Source organism: Neolamprologus brichardi, chromosome 9 (assembly GCF_056152115.1).
Source record: "Neolamprologus brichardi isolate AB-2024 chromosome 9, ASM5615211v1, whole genome shotgun sequence".
In the NCBI taxonomy this organism is placed as follows: Eukaryota; Metazoa; Chordata; class Actinopteri; order Cichliformes; family Cichlidae; genus Neolamprologus; species Neolamprologus brichardi.
The window spans coordinates 35,500,976-35,518,518 of NC_142112.1; the positions used below are offsets into that span (position 1 = coordinate 35,500,976).

General features: G+C 41.5%; 1 protein-coding gene across 3 annotated transcripts in view; it reads right to left on the reverse strand.

Moving 5' to 3' along the window:
• LOC148101557 (uncharacterized) overlaps nucleotides 1-17,543 on the reverse strand; it is a 137,058-nt gene that overhangs the window by 51,323 nt on the left and 68,192 nt on the right. The window contains exons 1-3 of one of the 3 annotated variants that reach the window (XM_087846413.1): nucleotides 12,861-12,878; nucleotides 10,878-11,474; nucleotides 10,050-10,736 (exon numbers count right to left, since the gene is read on the reverse strand). In XM_087846413.1, coding sequence (XP_087702539.1) covers nucleotides 10,050-10,736; nucleotides 10,878-11,474; nucleotides 12,861-12,878 — 1,302 coding nt within the window. Of the gene's footprint in view, nucleotides 1-10,049; nucleotides 10,737-10,877; nucleotides 11,475-12,860; nucleotides 12,879-17,543 lie in introns of those variants that run through there. The other 2 variants (XM_087846407.1, XM_087846408.1) reach the window with 2 other exon arrangements.

A 17,543-nucleotide genomic window follows, 5' to 3' on the forward strand; every position in this document is an offset into this window, starting at 1 on the left:
ACCCTCGTGCTGTACAGAACCTGTGGTGTCCAGATTGTAGATGGATTTAGGGATAGCTATTTGATGGCACCTGTGTGTGCCGCTTGCCATCAGCTGTTACCTCCTTTGTTTTTGCTAGCTTTGTTTACATCTGTTTTCTTCAAAAATGTCTGTACACTTCTGGTTTATGACTTCCAATCGCTACTAAATATCAGAGCCACTGTTGTAGAGCAATCCCGACTGGCCCAAGGACGTGAAGATTTTCATATCCCACCTGTGTTCGAGACTGTACCACTGTTCCTCCGGTGCGATCCACAATGCCATCCCACCAGGAAGAAATGTCAAAGAAGGCGAGGGAAACGGGGCAGTGTATTGGTAAAATTCAAAAATTGCATGGCTGCTTCACCGACAGCTAATTCTTACGCTCTCCTGAACAAATCTGCCCCGGATATCAAGTTGTTCATCTCCGGGCGATCCCTGGAATTGGTGCACCTATTGGAATTGGCCAGCAACCCTGTGTTAGCTAGATGCTGTGGTTAATGCGAGGTGCTAAAAAAAGATAAAACTTTTATTTTGAACGACTTCTTCACCACTCATCGCTTTAATTTTCTTCTGGTGACGGAAACTTGGCTAAACTTGGGTGAGTTAAGCTCGCTTTTGGAAGTTGTCCCTCCAGGCTGTGAATAACGCCATGGACGCCATGGACTACCGGCCAGGCTGGAGGGCTCGCCATAGTTAATAAAACTATTTCAACTGTCAGCATTGGAATGGTTTCAATCTTACCTGTCTAACCAAAGTTCTTCTGCTAGATTAGGGGATACATGTTCCTCAAAACCCTAAAAAATTTTGTGGGGTCCCCCAGGGGCCCATTCTTGGCACAGTTCTCTTTTCAATTTATATCCTCTCTGTAACGGCAACCTTCGGTCCTTCTTTGCCGTTTCTGCAGGACGTAAAGTTTCTGACTCGTGCTCTTGTTAAATAGCTTGGATGCCTTCCGGTAGCAAAAACGAGGCGAAGGAAAAATGGGGCAAAACATTTATTTTCCATACAAATCGAAAGGTACAAAACAAATGCCTCTGGTGGGAGCTCCGTTTACATTCCCTTTATGTTACAACAAAAAATAACATTAAAACGGCGACGGTCAGAAAACTGTTGCTCCACGTCCTGCTTGCTTACCTAACCTTTTACCCACACCCCTCCGCATGTGGGCCAAATACACACCCCCTTTACGACATCTATCAACACTTTACAACAACAACAGACTAACAAAGCAGGATTACTTTATGGAGCACAGACTATTACATTATAACATAAAATGTTCAAGATTATAATAGAAACTTAAAGATTATGACAAATACTTAAATATGGCATGATGTAACTGAGTAAAATATTGGCATGGACTTGGCTCCAACACTCTCTATGCGCTCAATTTTTAAAAAAAAACCCTGGCATCTCACACTATTGTTATGCAAACAACTCACAGATTTACCTGCCACTGAAACATAAATCTGTGAGTCCTTTGAAGGGATTGCTGGATTGTTTGGAGGATGTTAAGGCGTGGATGGCTTTAAACCTTCTCAGCTTAAATGAACAGAAAACAGAGTGTTTGGTCCCTGTGACCACTATGACTTTGGGCCCTTAGGAATTTATTTTGGAAAAGCCCTTGCGAGGAACCTAGGAGTGAGTTTTGATAGTAATCTAACATTTGATAAACATATTAATGCCGTCATCAAGACCAGTTTCTTTCATCTTCAGCTACTTGCAAAGTGAAGCCATTTCTCTGTTTTACTGACTTTGAGATAGCTATCCATGCCTTCATTTCATCTCACCTCGACTTATGTAATAGTCTTTACTCTGGTGTTAGTCTGTCATCAGCTAGCCGACTGCAGCTAGTCCAAACGCTGCAGCACAGTTATTAACTGGCAGATGGAACTACTTTGAACACCGGCGCCCCCGTGCGTGGCATCCTGTTACAGCAGCTCCGCTCATTCTCAGCTTCTTTCTTATCTCCTCTTTACTTTTGCCAAATTTTTTTGTATCTAAAGTTTCAGCTGTTAGATTCTGCAGTCATGGACTACCGTTTTGTGCTAGTCTTGGTTGTCTTTCTCTGTTTTTTTTTTTTTTTTCAACTTTTGTTGGCTGTGTTTGGGAACCCGGCACATGGATCCTTTGTTTGGTGTAGGTATCAGCTGTTACCGCTGCATCCTGCAGAAGAGCTGCCGGTGTTCCAGATCTACTGGCGTTTAGATCAACTGGCGTTGGTCGAACAGATGTGTGGCAGAATTGCGTTTCAGGAGCTGCTACCGACAAACCGGCAAAAACACGCCAAATGTGTCATCTGTGCAACTTGTGAGGTTATCTCAAACACACTCCGTCAGTCTTGATGCTGTTGAACAACAAAATGTTTAAAAATGTCTCAAGTTTACCTGGTGATATCCTCATGCGCGACGCGATCGCAAAAACAGCAAACAACTAACACCACGCCGATGTTGTTCACAGGACAGCAAGAGTAAACGATCGGGAGACTCTTGCCGTCGTTATCGTTCCCCTCGCACCTTTTATTTCTCCGGTTTCCGCGTTTTTCCTTCACAACTAAAGCGAGCAGTTTACTTTGTGCACTAACATGGACTTGAGTCAACCAGCACCACCTCTGGCCAAGTGCCACAACCTACAGCCAGATCAACTTGTGACACACATCTGCAGCACGTTTGAATTCGTTTCATGCACATTTGTACCTTTCAATTGTCTCTGTTTGTGCGTCATGCAAATAAACCTTTGAAATGAATGAAATGATATCATATATTTCTTATTGGCCAACATTTGAACAAAATTCCAAATTATATACACAAAGTCATAGAAATCACCACTCCAATTGGTCATCATGATTTTGATATTCTCTTTTTCAATAACAATGAAATACGCCTTGGACAAATATGACACATGAATAGTTCATTAGTGTTGTCACATCACATCCTGTAAGCAGAGTCTGTCTGTGTCTTTTCTCTGGAAATGAATATTTCCAGCCAATATAGGCAATCCATCAACATGGCTGGAGAGTTGGTAGTTATATACAGTCTGTATAAGTGTGGTCAGTCTAATGAACATTTGTAAGGAGATGGCAGTTACTGTGAATTCACAGCAGTTACACAGTGATTAGTAATAAACAGAGCCAGTGAGAGTGAGTGGATTTAAGAAAGTCAGTGACTCAGGTGTGTCGATTGGTTTGTCATCTGTTGTTGAGTCTGGAGAAGACGTAGAAATCTTTTGTTTTAAATCTAAGTTAGGAAGATTCCTGTTTTAAAACAAGCACTTTTTGTGAGAAATGCAAGAAGTACATCTGCAGAAAGCACACAGTTACATTCTGTCCATCATGTGGACAAAAATGTTGAGCATTGAAAAACTGAGAACGTTGGGCAAGTTCAAAAGAAATGTGTTTGTAAGAACGAAAAACCTTTACCAAATTGTTCCTAAAATAGTTATGGAAAGTCTAACTGTTTTATGTCTGTTTTCTACATGTTTATCTCATGGAAAATAAAGTTGCTATTGTTTCAGTGCAGTTTCTTGACAATTCTTAGTGGATTTACACAGTATGGGTCAAAATGACCCGCAACAAAATCAATGTCACTTTTTTATTTGTCAACATAATACATGGGTTAATTTCCAAAACTTCCATATGATCTTCAATTTGTAGCAGATCCACTATCACATAGCAGCTGGAGCAGTCTCCAATGGAGGTCAGTCCACTGCTGCCACCTGTGGCCAAATACCACAGCCTACTACTAGATTAACTTGTGACACATCTGCACCTGCTGCTATGATCACATTGAGTAGAGGCTGAGTGGCAACTTTGATCAATTTTTTTTGTTTATTTAGCACCCACAACATTTGTAGTCGCCTTCTGCACGGGGGAAGTCCACACACACTGTGTGGTACCACTTTCCGCAGGAGGTGCAATCTGCAAGATTGAATGAGATTGTCAGGGTCATTGTCTGACTGTTTATTACTAATCACCTGCTGTACATTCACAGTAACTGCCATCTCCTTACAAATGTGTATTAGATTAACCACACTTATACTGTATATAACTACCAACTCTAAAATGTTTGTTCGCAGGGAAAAGACACAGGCAGACTACGCTAACGACATGTGATGTTACAACACTAGTGAAATATTAGTGTCATTTCATTCATTTCAAAGGTTTATTTGCATGATGCACAAACAGACACAATTGAAAGGTACAAATGTGCATGAAACAAATTCAAACGTGCTGCAGATGTGTGTCACAAGTTGATCTGGCTGTAGGCTGTGGCACTTGGCCAGAGGTGGCGCTGGTTGATTCAAGTCCATGTTAGTGCACAAAGTAAACTGCTCGCTTTAGTTGTGAAGGAAAAACGCGGAAACCGGAGAAATAAAAGGTGCGAGGGGAACGATAACGACGACAAGAGTCTCCCGATCGTTTACTCTTGCTGTCCTGTGAACAACATCGGCGTGGTGTTAATTGTTTGCTGTTTTCGCGATCGCGTCCCGCATGAGGATATCACCAGGTAAACTTGAGACATTTTTAAACATTGTGTTGTTCAACAGCATCAAGACTGACGGAGTGTGTTTGAGATAACCTCACAAGTGTCACAAACGACACATTTGGCGTGTTTTCATCCATTCAATCCAGTTAATCTAAACGCCAATAGATCTGGAACACCGGCCGTCTGCCCAGCTGCCTGTAAGCCCCAGCTCACTTCCACGCCTGCTGCGCTGCCGCTGCTTGACATATGGGTGGCCATCAGGCCAGCTCCCGGGCTTCCGCTGGAGGCGCGGGCAACCACCAGAGTGGACACTTCCCCATCGCTGGGCTGGGGCGTGGGGCGTCGATAGTCCGGGCCGATTCCCTCACCTGCTCGCGGGGTGAGGTGAAGCGGGCAAGGGGGATATGTGGTAGGGCGTGTTCTGCGATGCCGCTGCAGGTTTGGTGGTGGTGATGTGTATGGCTGCAAGCGGGCGAGCTGAAGCCGTTTAATGTACTGTTACAGCAACCGTGTGATTATTGTAAGAATAAATGATGCAGCGAAGCATGAAAATGCTTTTTTTTTTTTTTTAATCTTAAGTGCACGCAAACCAGTAAACAAATTAAAACAAATATTGTTGATAAACTATAATACAAAAAAATCACAATTAAAATTCTCAACAACAAAAAAAAAATATATAATTAATGTGTAAAGAACTTAACAACCCCAAAGTGTCTAAGTCACGTGACGTGTCAGTGCAACACCAAAACATAAAAGTCTGTCATAATCACTTCTTGGAGTTTGTCAGAATTAGTGGGTTTTTGTTTGTCCACCCGCCTCTTGAGGATTGACCACAAATTATCAATGGGATTAAGATTCCAGGCCATGGACCCAAAATTTCAACGTTTTGGTCTCCGAGCCACTTAGTTATCACTTTTGCCTTATGGCACGGCGCTCCATCGTGCTGGAAAATAATTCCAATAATTCTTCACCAAACTGTTGTTGGATTGTCGGAAGAAGTTGCTGTTGGAGGCTGTTTTGGTACCATTCTTTATTCATGGCTGTGTTTATGGGCAAAATTGTGAGTGAGCCCACTCCCTTGGATGAGAAGCAACCCCACACATGAATGGTCTCAGGATGCTTTACTGTTGGCCTGACACAGGACTGATGGTAGCGCTCACCTTTTCTTCTCCGGACAAGCATTTTTCCAGATGCCCCAAACAATCGTTAAGAGGCTTCATCTGAGAATATGACTTTGCCCCAGTCCTCAGCAGTCCATACACCATACTTTCTGCAGAAGATCAATCTGCCCCTGATGTTTTTCTTTGGAGAGAAGTGGCTTCTTTGCTGCCCTTCTTGACACCAGGCCGTCTTCCAACAGTCTTCTCCTCACTGTGCGTGCAGATGTGCTCACACCTGCCTGCTGCCATTCCTGAGCACGTTCTCCGATCACGCAGCTGAATCCTCTTTAGGAGACGATCCTGGTGCTTGCTGGACTTTCTTGGACGCCCTAAAGCCTTCATATCAAGAATTGAATGTCTTTCCTTGAAGTTCTTGATGATCCTATAAATTGTTGATTTCGATGCAATCTTAGTAGCCACAATATTCTTGCCTGTGAAGCCATTTTTATGCAACGCAATGATGGCTGCACGCGTTTCTTTGCAGGTTAACAATGGAAGAACAATGATTTCAAGCATCACCCTCCATTTAACATGTCAGGTCTGCCATTCTAACACAATCAGCCTAACATGATGATCTCCAGCCTTGTGCTCGTCAACATTCTCACCTGAGTTAAGAAGACGATTACTGAAATGGTCTCAGCAGGTCCTTTAATGACAGCAATGAAGTGCAGTGGTAAGGGGTTCTTTTGGGATTAAGTTCATTTTCATGGCAAAGAAGGACGATGCAATTCATCTGATCACTCTTCATAACATTCTGGAGTGTATGCAAAATGCTATTAGAAAAACTTAAGCAGCAACTTTTCCAATTTCCAATATTTATGTAATTCTCACCACAGCTGTATACTCTTGAAGGAATCACATCCTGACTCACTATTGATCACATCTGGACGTTCACTCGGAGAGACTCTGCTTCAGTTCAAATACACTGGGTGCCCCCATCAGCTCATTAAAGGGGGTACCCATGAAAACCATTCATGGTGTTTTCAAGAGAATTAAAATATTTTAGTCGGCTTTCTACAGTTTTACATTTCAGTTATTTCATATGAAATATGTCTTTTTAATGTGAGGTAGACGTGGACACTGACTTTGTTGCTCCTTGGCTGTTATGGTACAGTGCAGCTTTTTGAGTTTATTATCTAACACTTATTAAAAAATATTTTTGTTTATAATTATTTTTTATTATATTTTGTTGTATATATATTTTTGCCAAATACAGTATGTTTCACACTTTCAGGTCTGGTCTCTGTTGTTGATTATGTTCTATAGATTTAAATAGCTTAGACTTTTATTTTTTGTATCACCACCTGGTAAATCAGTCCAATTGTAATCCAAGTGTGATTTTGGAGGAAAGACAGACAGTTTTTTTCTTTTTCAAATCAAATCACTTTTATTGTCACATCACATGTGCAGGTACACGGGTACATTACATGCGAGTGAAATTCTTGTGTGCGAGCTTCACAAGCAACAGCGTTGTGCAAAAATACAATAAAATAAAACAAGCAAAATATAAGGATGGCTAAATCTGAATAAGGATGGCTAAATCTTTTCCTTGGATAAAGCTCGATGTCAAGCAAACAACTACGGGATACAACTGAAATACTTATTCACAACATCTTAATTATATACGTAAAATAAGACAACCGAAACATGTCGAACCCCAGAAGCAGGTACTATTTAATATACAAAACCTGAGATACAGATGAAAGGCTGCTGAACACGGATGCACAGCAGACGAGGAGGAGCTCGGTGGATAGATTCATGTTTATATACAGTGGGGCAAAAAAGTATTTAGTCAGCCACCGATTGTGCAAGTTCCCCCACTTAAAATGATGACAGAGGTCAGTAATTTGCACCAGAGGTACACTTCAACTGTGAGAGACAGAATGTGAAAAAAAAATCCATGAATTCACATGGTAGGATTTGTAAAGAATTTATTCGTAAATCAGGGTGGAAAATAAGTATTTGGTCACCTCAAACAAGGACAATCCCTGGCTCTCACAGACCTGTAACGTCTTCTGTAAGAAGCTTTTCTCTCCCCCACTCGTTACCTGTATGAATGGCACCTGTTTGACCTCATCATCTGTATAAAAGACACCTGTCCACAGCCTCAACCAGTCAGACTCCAAACTCCGCCATGGCCAAGACCAAAGAGCTTTCGAAGGACACCAGGAAAAGAATTGTAGACCTGCACCAGACTGGGAAGAGTGAATCTACAATAGGCAAGCAGCTTGGTGTGAAAAAATCAACTGTGGGAGCAATCATCAGAAAATGGAAGACATACAAGACCACTGATAATCTCCCTCAATCTGGGGCTCCACGCAAGATCTCATCCCGTGGGGTCAAAATGATCATGAGAACGGTGAGCAAAGATCCCAGAACCACACGGGGGGACCTGGTGAATGACCTGCAGAGAGCTGGGACCAAAGTAACAAAGGTCACCATCAGTAACACACTACAACGGCAGGGAATCAAATCCCGCAGTGCCAGACGTGTTCCGCTGCTGAAGCCAGTGCATGTCCAGGCCCGTCTGAAGTTTGCCAGAGAGCACATGGATGATACAGCAGAGGATTGGGAGAATGTCATGTGGTCAGATGAAACCAAAGTAGAACTTTTTGGTATAAACTCAACTCGTCGTGTTTGGAGGAAGAAGAATACTGAGTTGCATCCCAAGAACACCATACCTACTGTGAAGCATGGGGGTGGAAACATCATGCTATGGGGCTGTTTTTCTGCCAAGGGGACAGGACGACTGATCCGTGTTAAGGACAGAATGAATGGGGCCAAGTATCGTGAGATTTTGAGCCAAAACCTCCTTCCATCAGTGAGAACTTTGAAGATGAAACGAGGCTGGGTCTTCCAACATGACAATGATCCAAAACACACTGCCCGGGCAACAAAGGAGTGGCTCCGTAAGAAGCATTTGAAAGTCCTGGAGTGGCCTAGCCAGTCTCCAGACCTCAACCCCATAGAAAATCTGTGGCGGGAGTTGAAAGTCCGTGTTGCTCGGCGACAGCCCCAAACCATCACTGCTCTTGAGAAGATCTGCATGGAGGAATGGGCCAAAATACCAGCTACTGTGTGTGCAAACCTGGTAAAGAGCTATAGTAAACGTTTGACCTCTGTTATTGCCAACAAAGGTTATGTTACAAAGTATTGAGTTGTATTTTTGTTATTGACCAAATACTTATTTTCCACCCTGATTTACGAATAAATTCTTTACAAATCCTACCATGTGAATTCATGGATTTTTTTTTCACATTCTGTCTCTCACAGTTGAAGTGTACCTCTGGTGCAAATTACTGACCTCTGTCATCATTTTAAGTGGGGGAACTTGCACAATCGGTGGCTGACTAAATACTTTTTTGCCCCACTGTAACTGCTCGATCATATATTAAGTCAGAAGTAGGACTTCACTTTCCAAGGATCAGGTCTCCAGAGGAAACGCCTCACTCCAGCTGACAGAGGTGAACATTCAGGATGAGGGGAGATACCAGTGCCACACCAGCACCATCAGTGAAATGTTCATCATCCTGAATGTGGACGGTAACAAAACTCTTTTTAAAAAGAGAGGAAAGACTAAAGCTGCCACATTTACAACCTACGCAAGAAATTGAACCACAAAAAACATCTTGAACCCGTATTATTAACTAAATAATTATAATAGTCGTTACTACAGTTGTTACTACAATACCTAATCAGTGATGTGGTTATTCAGCATTGTCATTCCCAAATCATATGACCTCTGACCTTTGACTTATAGTTGTTAAAGTGTGTCAGAGGAATTCAGCTGAGAGCCAAAGGGACTTTCTGAGGTTTGAAGCCCCGAGGCCTGTCTGTGACACCAGGACTGATCCAGAGTCATTTTTATAACACTTCAAATACATAAAGAAAACATGACATGTTACATCACTAATCATTATCTGTATTTAGAAATGCTTTGTCAAAACACTAAGACAAATGTTATATTTTACTGTGGTCTGAGATTCAGATTCAATTTTCAGAAAAGGAAAATTGTGACAAGAAAATCTCTTTCTGACTTCATTAGAAATATATTTTTCTTTTGTTTTTTTTTTTATTCTTAGTTTTTTTTCAGCTCAAGTCCGTAAAGTTAATCTCCAACAAGTAGGACAAAGGATCACCTGCAGCTCAGACGGAATCTACCCTCAACCTGAGATCACCTGGTCCACCAGCCCTTCATCCAGCATCACCAATAACAACACAACAACCCATCAGACTGAGCAGCAGCTTTACAGCATCAGCAGTTCTCTGATACTTCCAAACAGTGACATGGATCTATATTACATCTGTGCAGTCAGCACTCGCAGAAACAGGAAGAGAGCAACCTTCAGAAAAAGAGATTATACATCCATCCAGTGGAACATTTTCATCAGATCTTTACAGGAGATTTGATCTGAACTCTGTGGAGCCTGATCTCAAGGGTTTTAAGTCTGACACTGAAACCAGAGGATCTTTCTGTCACTTCAGATTCACTGTGATCCAGTGATGGGAGTGATTTCAGCCCTGAGTGATCACGCTGATGTTTGCACAGAGCAGATAATGAAGTGAATGTTTGGGCACATTGGTAACAGTGAAACAGTTTATTAGTAACGTGGGATCGTTTGTGTTCGGAGTATGAACTGAGATTCCTGAAGCTCTTGTCACACTGGTCACAGCTGTAGTTTCCTTCCATGTGTGTATGTTCATGCTTGTTACGACCATATGAGTGTGAGAAGCTTTTTTCACAGTGTCTGCACTTGTATGGTTTCTCTCCTGTGTGGACTCGTTTGTGTGATTTAAGCCCACCTTTAGATGTGAAGGATGACCCACACTGTTCACAGAGGTGCTTTTTAACCCCACTGTGAATCAGTTCATGTCGTTTTAACTCAGTTAGTGTGGTGAAGCTTCTCCCACATTCTTTGCAGTATTTCAGTTTGTCTATACTGTGTCTACGTTGATGTCTTTTTAGGGAGCCTTGCCAACTGAAAGTTTTTCCACAGAGGTCACAACGAAAGTCTTTCCCACCACCACAGTGATGACAGGGTTGAGAACTGGATCCATCTGTGTCGCTCTGCTTCTAAACAAAGACACAAAGACAGTGTAAATCAGTCCTTCAACATCTTTATCCTGAACGTCGCCTTAAAGAAAGAGCATCTCTGCAGACGTCGTATTACATTTTACTGTTTCAGTTAACACAGATAAAGATAAAAATACATACCTCACAGTAACTGCACTTGTAGAGTCTCTTTCTGGTGTGGATCTGTTGGTGTTGTTTCAGGTGACGTGGAGATTTAAAAGTCTTCTCACAAAGGTCACATTTATAAGGTCGTTCCTCAGTGTGGGTCAACATGTGGCGTTGTAACTGCCTGTTGGTTGTACACTGTCTGCCACACTGATCACAGCAGTACACATCATGTCTGGTGTGAATGCGTAGGTGTATATTTCGGCTCTCTATGTGGCTGAACATTTTCCCACAAATGTCACAGCTGTATGCCTTAATTCCAGAGTGGGTAACTAGATGATTCTGTAAGCTGATTCTTTGAGTAAAAGCTCTGCCACACTGATCACAGCTGTACGCTTTAACTCCACTGTGTATGAGTTTGTGTGTTCTTAGGGAACTTTTCCAGGAAAAAGACTTTCCACACAAATCACAGCTGAACGGTTTCTCTCCAGTGTGGATGACCTGATGCTGTTTTAGTGAATCCTTCAAAGTAAAATCCTTCCCACACTCGTCACAGCTGTATGTTTTCTCTCTCTTTCTTCTGTGAGGTTTGTCGGCCTCCTGAGAGCGCTGACTTCTCGCTCCACGTTGGTCCTGCAGTGACAGAGATACAAACAGAGGCAGTGAGTGAAATGCAGTCGTGGAACAAACTCAACCTTCAAACTCCCTCCATTAACACTAGTTTTAAACCTGAAGGTGGAGTGTGGCACCAAACACCTTAAAGGTCTCTTGTCCCCACCCACTGGTAATAGTAACACATTACATCCAACCTGGTGTTAAAAATAATAATGACTGTTCAAACACTCTAAAATCCTGCCCGTCCCTCTTGCTGTAGACTAATAGTAATGCTAGCATGCTAACACAGTCAGAGTAGTAAGGTACACACTGTTTTATATATTTTTTATAATTTTCTAATTTATTAAACGATAATAAATCAAAAGTATCAGCTACTAGCTTGTTTCAGTGAAGGAAAATGTCATAGTCTGATTGTAACCTTAGGAATTTTTTACTTTTACTCCCTACATATATATATATATAAGTATATATACACACTATATATATATAAGTATATATACACACTATATATATATATATATATATACACACTATATATATATAAGTATATATACACACATATATATATATATATATATATATATATATATATATATATATATATATATATATATATATATATTTGTGTGGAAAGTCTTTTTCCTGGAAAAGTTCCCTAAGAACACACAAACTAATCCTTACAATTATAAAACAGGCTTTTTAGTTTTGTTTTAAGGCATTTGAGGGTAGGGCTGTGCAGTATGACCAAAGTCCCATATCCCCATATAATACACTTATCGTTCCGACAACGATATAGATCACAACATTTTGCATTTTCTGTAGATTCTGTGAATCTCAATTTAGGCATTTCCATAGAAAGTTAAAAGGTGAGGATAGTTTACATAATACTTCCTCAATATTTAGCCATGGTAGATCAGAATGTTCATGTATCCAGGGAGAAAGAATCCTCGCTTGTATTGAAAGAACATAATTTTCTATGTTTGGCACTCCCCACCCGCCCAGAACTTTCGGTAACTGTAGTGTCTCCAATTTAATTTTGGGTTTTTCTCCTCCTTCCTGTTAAAAGGGAGTTTTTCCTTCCCACTGTCGCCAAAGTGCTTGCTCATAGGAGGTCATATGATTGTTGGGTTTTTCTCTGTATGTATTATTGTAGGATCCACATTACAATACAAAGCACCTTGATGCGACTGTTGTTGTGATTTGGTGCTGTATAAGTAACACTGAATTGAAAATGTAATTAATACTACTACTAATAATAAAGAATAATAATTGCTTGTGACTTCTTAATGGTTGTAAACACAATTTAAAAATACATAATAAAATGCAACACAGTCATAACAGGTTGGGAGTATGAGAGTTTTAGACGTGACTGATTATTTGGTGAAACTGTGATATTTTCCTCACCTTCTGTGTTGAGCTCATTGTTTCCTCTGTAGTGACTCAGCTGAGTCCAGATGGCTGAAAATGTTCCTCTGCTGCTCCGTCAGACTCTTCTCCTCCTGCTGATCAGCTGGGACACAAAACAGATCTTTGTTAGGCTCCACACTGCACTGAAGAGTCAAAGTGTCTCATATGTTCATCTGACAACACAAAGTACAAATTTCACTCTGATTGCTTGTAGAAATCTTGTGAGACGTGTTGTGCTGCAAAGTGAGGAAACTCTCTCACTCACTTATACTTCAGGAGGAACTTTGTGACATTGGCTCTAATATTCTAAGCAGCCCTTTACTATGACAGGGCCAGAAAGTCCTATTTGAAGGTTTGGGAGAAGGACCATGTTAAAGGTGGATTGGGGTTTATACACTTTGTTATGATACAGGTAAGGCTGTAAGAGCCTGAGAAGGTGTCCTGAATGAACCTCTAAAACCAGTTTTCAGCTAACGACTCTGCTTCAGTCTGGAAAACAGCAACTACAAGTTTAAAGACTCCATCAACAATTCACACCCAGCAACAGCCTGAACAGCTCCTCCTGTGGTTTCCACAAACAGGGACAAACCTGTTACTCCCCCACCCAACACTTTCCACACCTTCAGCCCCCCAGTTCCACCCCCCACCCCAACCATTCATAATAACAGGGCCCACACCTGATCACCACTTCACAAGTCTCTCCAGCCCCCATGGTGCCACTCTCCAAACTCCACCATTCCCCAAAGTTTGATTCTGTTCATCTGGACGTAGCTTTTGCAGTAGGAGAAACGTTTCGTCACTCATCCAAGTGACTTCTTCAGTTTCAGCTGACTGCAGGTTTCCCCAATCTTCAACAGTACATTTACATAATGACTGAAACGAGCACCACTGAAGGAACAATGGGCTGGGAGGTCAGTTATTGACCATTAATATGGAAATTCTCATGAACATTGATCAACAACCACTGATCGCTTACAGCGACTCCCCAACTCTTTGTGAATGGTACTCATGGCCATTGATCAGCAATCTTTGATCATGAGCTTTGATCAGTGGTTTCAGTGCTTTCCTTCCTGCTTTGACTGCAGCTGTGTTTGACACAGGAAGACATTTTTACATTCTTCACGATTATACTTTATTCTTTTTGGGGGAAGTGAAGCTTTAAACCTTCACATGATTCAAGTCAACCCAACAAATCAATCTGAACGATCACAAGTGGGAAAAACTTCTGTAGACAAAATGAAATAAAACCCAACATTCAATCCACAACATGATTAAAAACATTCTTCTTCCAAATCACCAAGAGCTGCACATTAACCACCACAATATATTTTTATTCTCTGTGCTTTCAAATATGAACACTGTTTACTTTCATCTCTGTTTCATTAGTTTTTGTTAACATCTTCCTGTGCATCACTTTACAGCAGCCACACTCATTAAAATGACACTTTGTAGGAGTTCACTTCCTCTCATGTGTTCGTCCACAGCAGCTGGACAATAAAGTTTATTGTGACCCTGATACTGCAGCAGATCGCTCTCATCCATTTCCTGTTATCACTTCAAATAGAAATGAGGCTGTAGAGGTTTGGTGCATGCAGAAAAACAGCTGCAGGGACAATGAAAAGACTTTTCTGCTCCAACTTCTCCCAGCATGCTGAGCTAATGATTAGTTGGTGTTTTTCTCCAAACACTCTCTCACTCTTCTCTCAACGTGTTCACAATAAACTGTGAACAGACACCGAGGAGAGCAGCAGAAGACCTCATTCAGGAGCTAAACTCAACATGAACTGAACTCACAGTAAAGTTAGCTCGGTGCTTACCTTTAGATGAGCCCACAAACCGAGAGAAACTCCGCGATGAAGCTGGAACTCTTTCCAAACACAGGAAACAGATCAGGGAGCAGAGACCCACGTGGTTCACGCTGATCTCAGCTACGATCCAGGAGACAAGGGTGGGCAGATCGATGCAGATATCGATCCAAACGTTTATTTAGTTTGTTTTATCATCCAAATTCACGATTTTACTCCTTAGGATGAAACGGTAACTCCGTCTGCGTAAACTGTGTCCAGCATGTGATCCCGGAACAGACTTCTTCTTCTTTGTATTGTTTATTGGCGGTTGTAAAACACCAAAATGGTGCATTACCGCCACCAACTGGTGTGGAGTGAAACGTCGACACCCAAATCCTCCCTAAATGTATACTCTGTTTTAAAAACTGGAATAAGTCCTGACAACTTTCACTTCTTGAACCCTTTTGCAGTAAATTTACGTTTTGAACAGCGGGCGTGTCAACATTATCCCCCTATTCAGCTTCTCGGCGACTCAAAGGTTTTACAGTCACCAATAGTAGTGTTCAAATCAATATGTCCAAATCTTATTCTAGATATGACCACCTCCTCTCTCCTACTCCTTCCTGTGCTTCTCATTTCTCCTACCCTCCTTAAATTTTTTTACAACCATCGTCCCCTCCGTTCTTCCTCCCACTGTTTTTGTCATGTTTCCTTTATTTCTTGCCTTATTATACTCGTTATCTCTGTCTGACAGAAGTTAATAGCCGGGTCAGTTAACCCATATTTTGTGGCTTTCTTCACAACTCTGTCGTTTCATTTCCTCTGACTCCATAGTGAGCTGGAATCCATAAAAAGCCAACTATAAGTCCCATCATGTGTATTTTGTTAAATGTTTGCTGAACCTCTGTTAGTACATCTGCTCTACTTTCTGAGCGGCTACACTATAAACTGTCCAATGAAGAGCTTCAGTCTGAACAAATGCCTGATTGTAACGGTCACATGTCTTCTACCCACTGAACAGCTGACAGTACTGGAAGCATTTCTCCAGTGTGTACTGACGGTCCACCATTGATCCTTTTCAGGGACAACAAATGCTACCCCGGTTTGACTGGCTGTATTCTTTGATGCATCTGTATATATTTGTACATAATTATAATACTGATCATTGTAAGTCTGTACTGTATGTAAGTTTAAATTAAATTCCCCATTCCTGTTCTTCTTTTCGTGTAATGTGAAATCTACTGTGGCATCAGTAGATTTGGCTCAAGCAGATCCCAGGAACAACATTGGAGATCGGAGCACAGTCCTAGGAACAGCTAGGATGCACAGGAAGTATATGAAAATCTGGTTGTATAAAAGTTACATTTTTGTAGTGGTTGTGTTGTTAGGCTTTGGGTATTTGCATATGGTTTTTAAAAAATTAATATAATCTTTGTAAAAACTGCTCGTAAACTAGCTTGTATGGTGGGTCCTGTGATTTTTCATGTATTGTCGCTAACATACAGCTGATTTTGATTTTTAGAATTAACCTTTTTGTGATATGCTTTGGTACCAAAGAGCAAATGGCTCAATTTATTAAAATCAGGCAATAACAATAACCTCTTCACTGGGGTGAAGAATCCAGCCACTGTCGCATGGAGGTACAAGAATAAATCAATTTACACATCATATTGATATGGGTACAGTTTATTAACCCTCGTGCTGTACAGAACCTGTGGTGTCCAGATTGTAGATGGATTTAGGGATAGATATTTGATGGCACCTGTGTGTGCCGCTTGCCATCAGCTGTTACCTGCTTTGTTTTTGCTAGCTTTGTTTACATCTGTTTTCTTCAAAAATGTCTGTACACTTCTGGTTTATGACTTCCAATCGCTACTAAATATCAGAGCCACTGTTGTAGAGCAATCCCGACTGGCCCAAGGACGTGAAGATTTTCATATCCCACCTGTGTTCGAGACTGTACCACTGTTCCTCCGGTGCGATCCACAATGCCATCCCACCAGGAAGAAATGTCAAAGAAGGCGAGGGAAACGGGGCAGTGTATTGGTAAAATTCAAAAATTGCATGGCTGCTTCACCGACAGCTAATTCTTACGCTCTCCTGAACAAATTTGCCCCGGATATCAAGTTGTTCATCTCCGGGCGATCCCTGGAATTGGTGCACCTATTGGAATTGGCCAGCAACCCTGTGTTAGCTAGATTGGCTGTGGTTAATGCGAGGTGGTAAAAAAAATAAAACCTTTACTTTGAATGACTTCTTCACCACTCATCGCTTTAATTTTCTTCTGGTGACGGAAACTTGGCTAAACTTGGGTGAGTTAAGCTCGCTTTTGGAAGTTGTCCCTCCAGGCTGTGAATAACGCCATGGACGCCATGGACTACCGGCCAGGCTGGAGGGCTCGCCATAGTTAATAAAACTATTTCAACTGTCAGCATTGGAATGGTTTCAATCTTACCTGTCTAACCAAAGTTCTTCTGCTAGATTAGGGGATACATGTTCCTCAAAACCCTAAAAAATTTTGTGGGGTCCCCCAGGGGCCCATTCTTGGCACAGTTCTCTTTTCAATTTATATCCTCTCTGTAACGGCAACCTTCGGTCCTTCTTTGCCGTTTCTGCAGGACGTAAAGTTTCTGACTCGTGCTCTTGTTAAGTAGCTTGGATGCCTTCCGGTAGCAAAAACGAGGCGAAGGAAAAAAGGGGCAAAACATTTATTTTCCATACAAATCGAAAGGTACAAAACAAATGCCTCTGGTGGGAGCTCCGTTTACATTCCCTTTATGTTACAACAAAAAATAACATTAAAACGGCGACGGTCAGAAAACTGTTGCTCCACGTCCTGCTTGCTTACCTAACCTTTTACCCACACCCCTCCGCATGTGGGCCAAATACACAC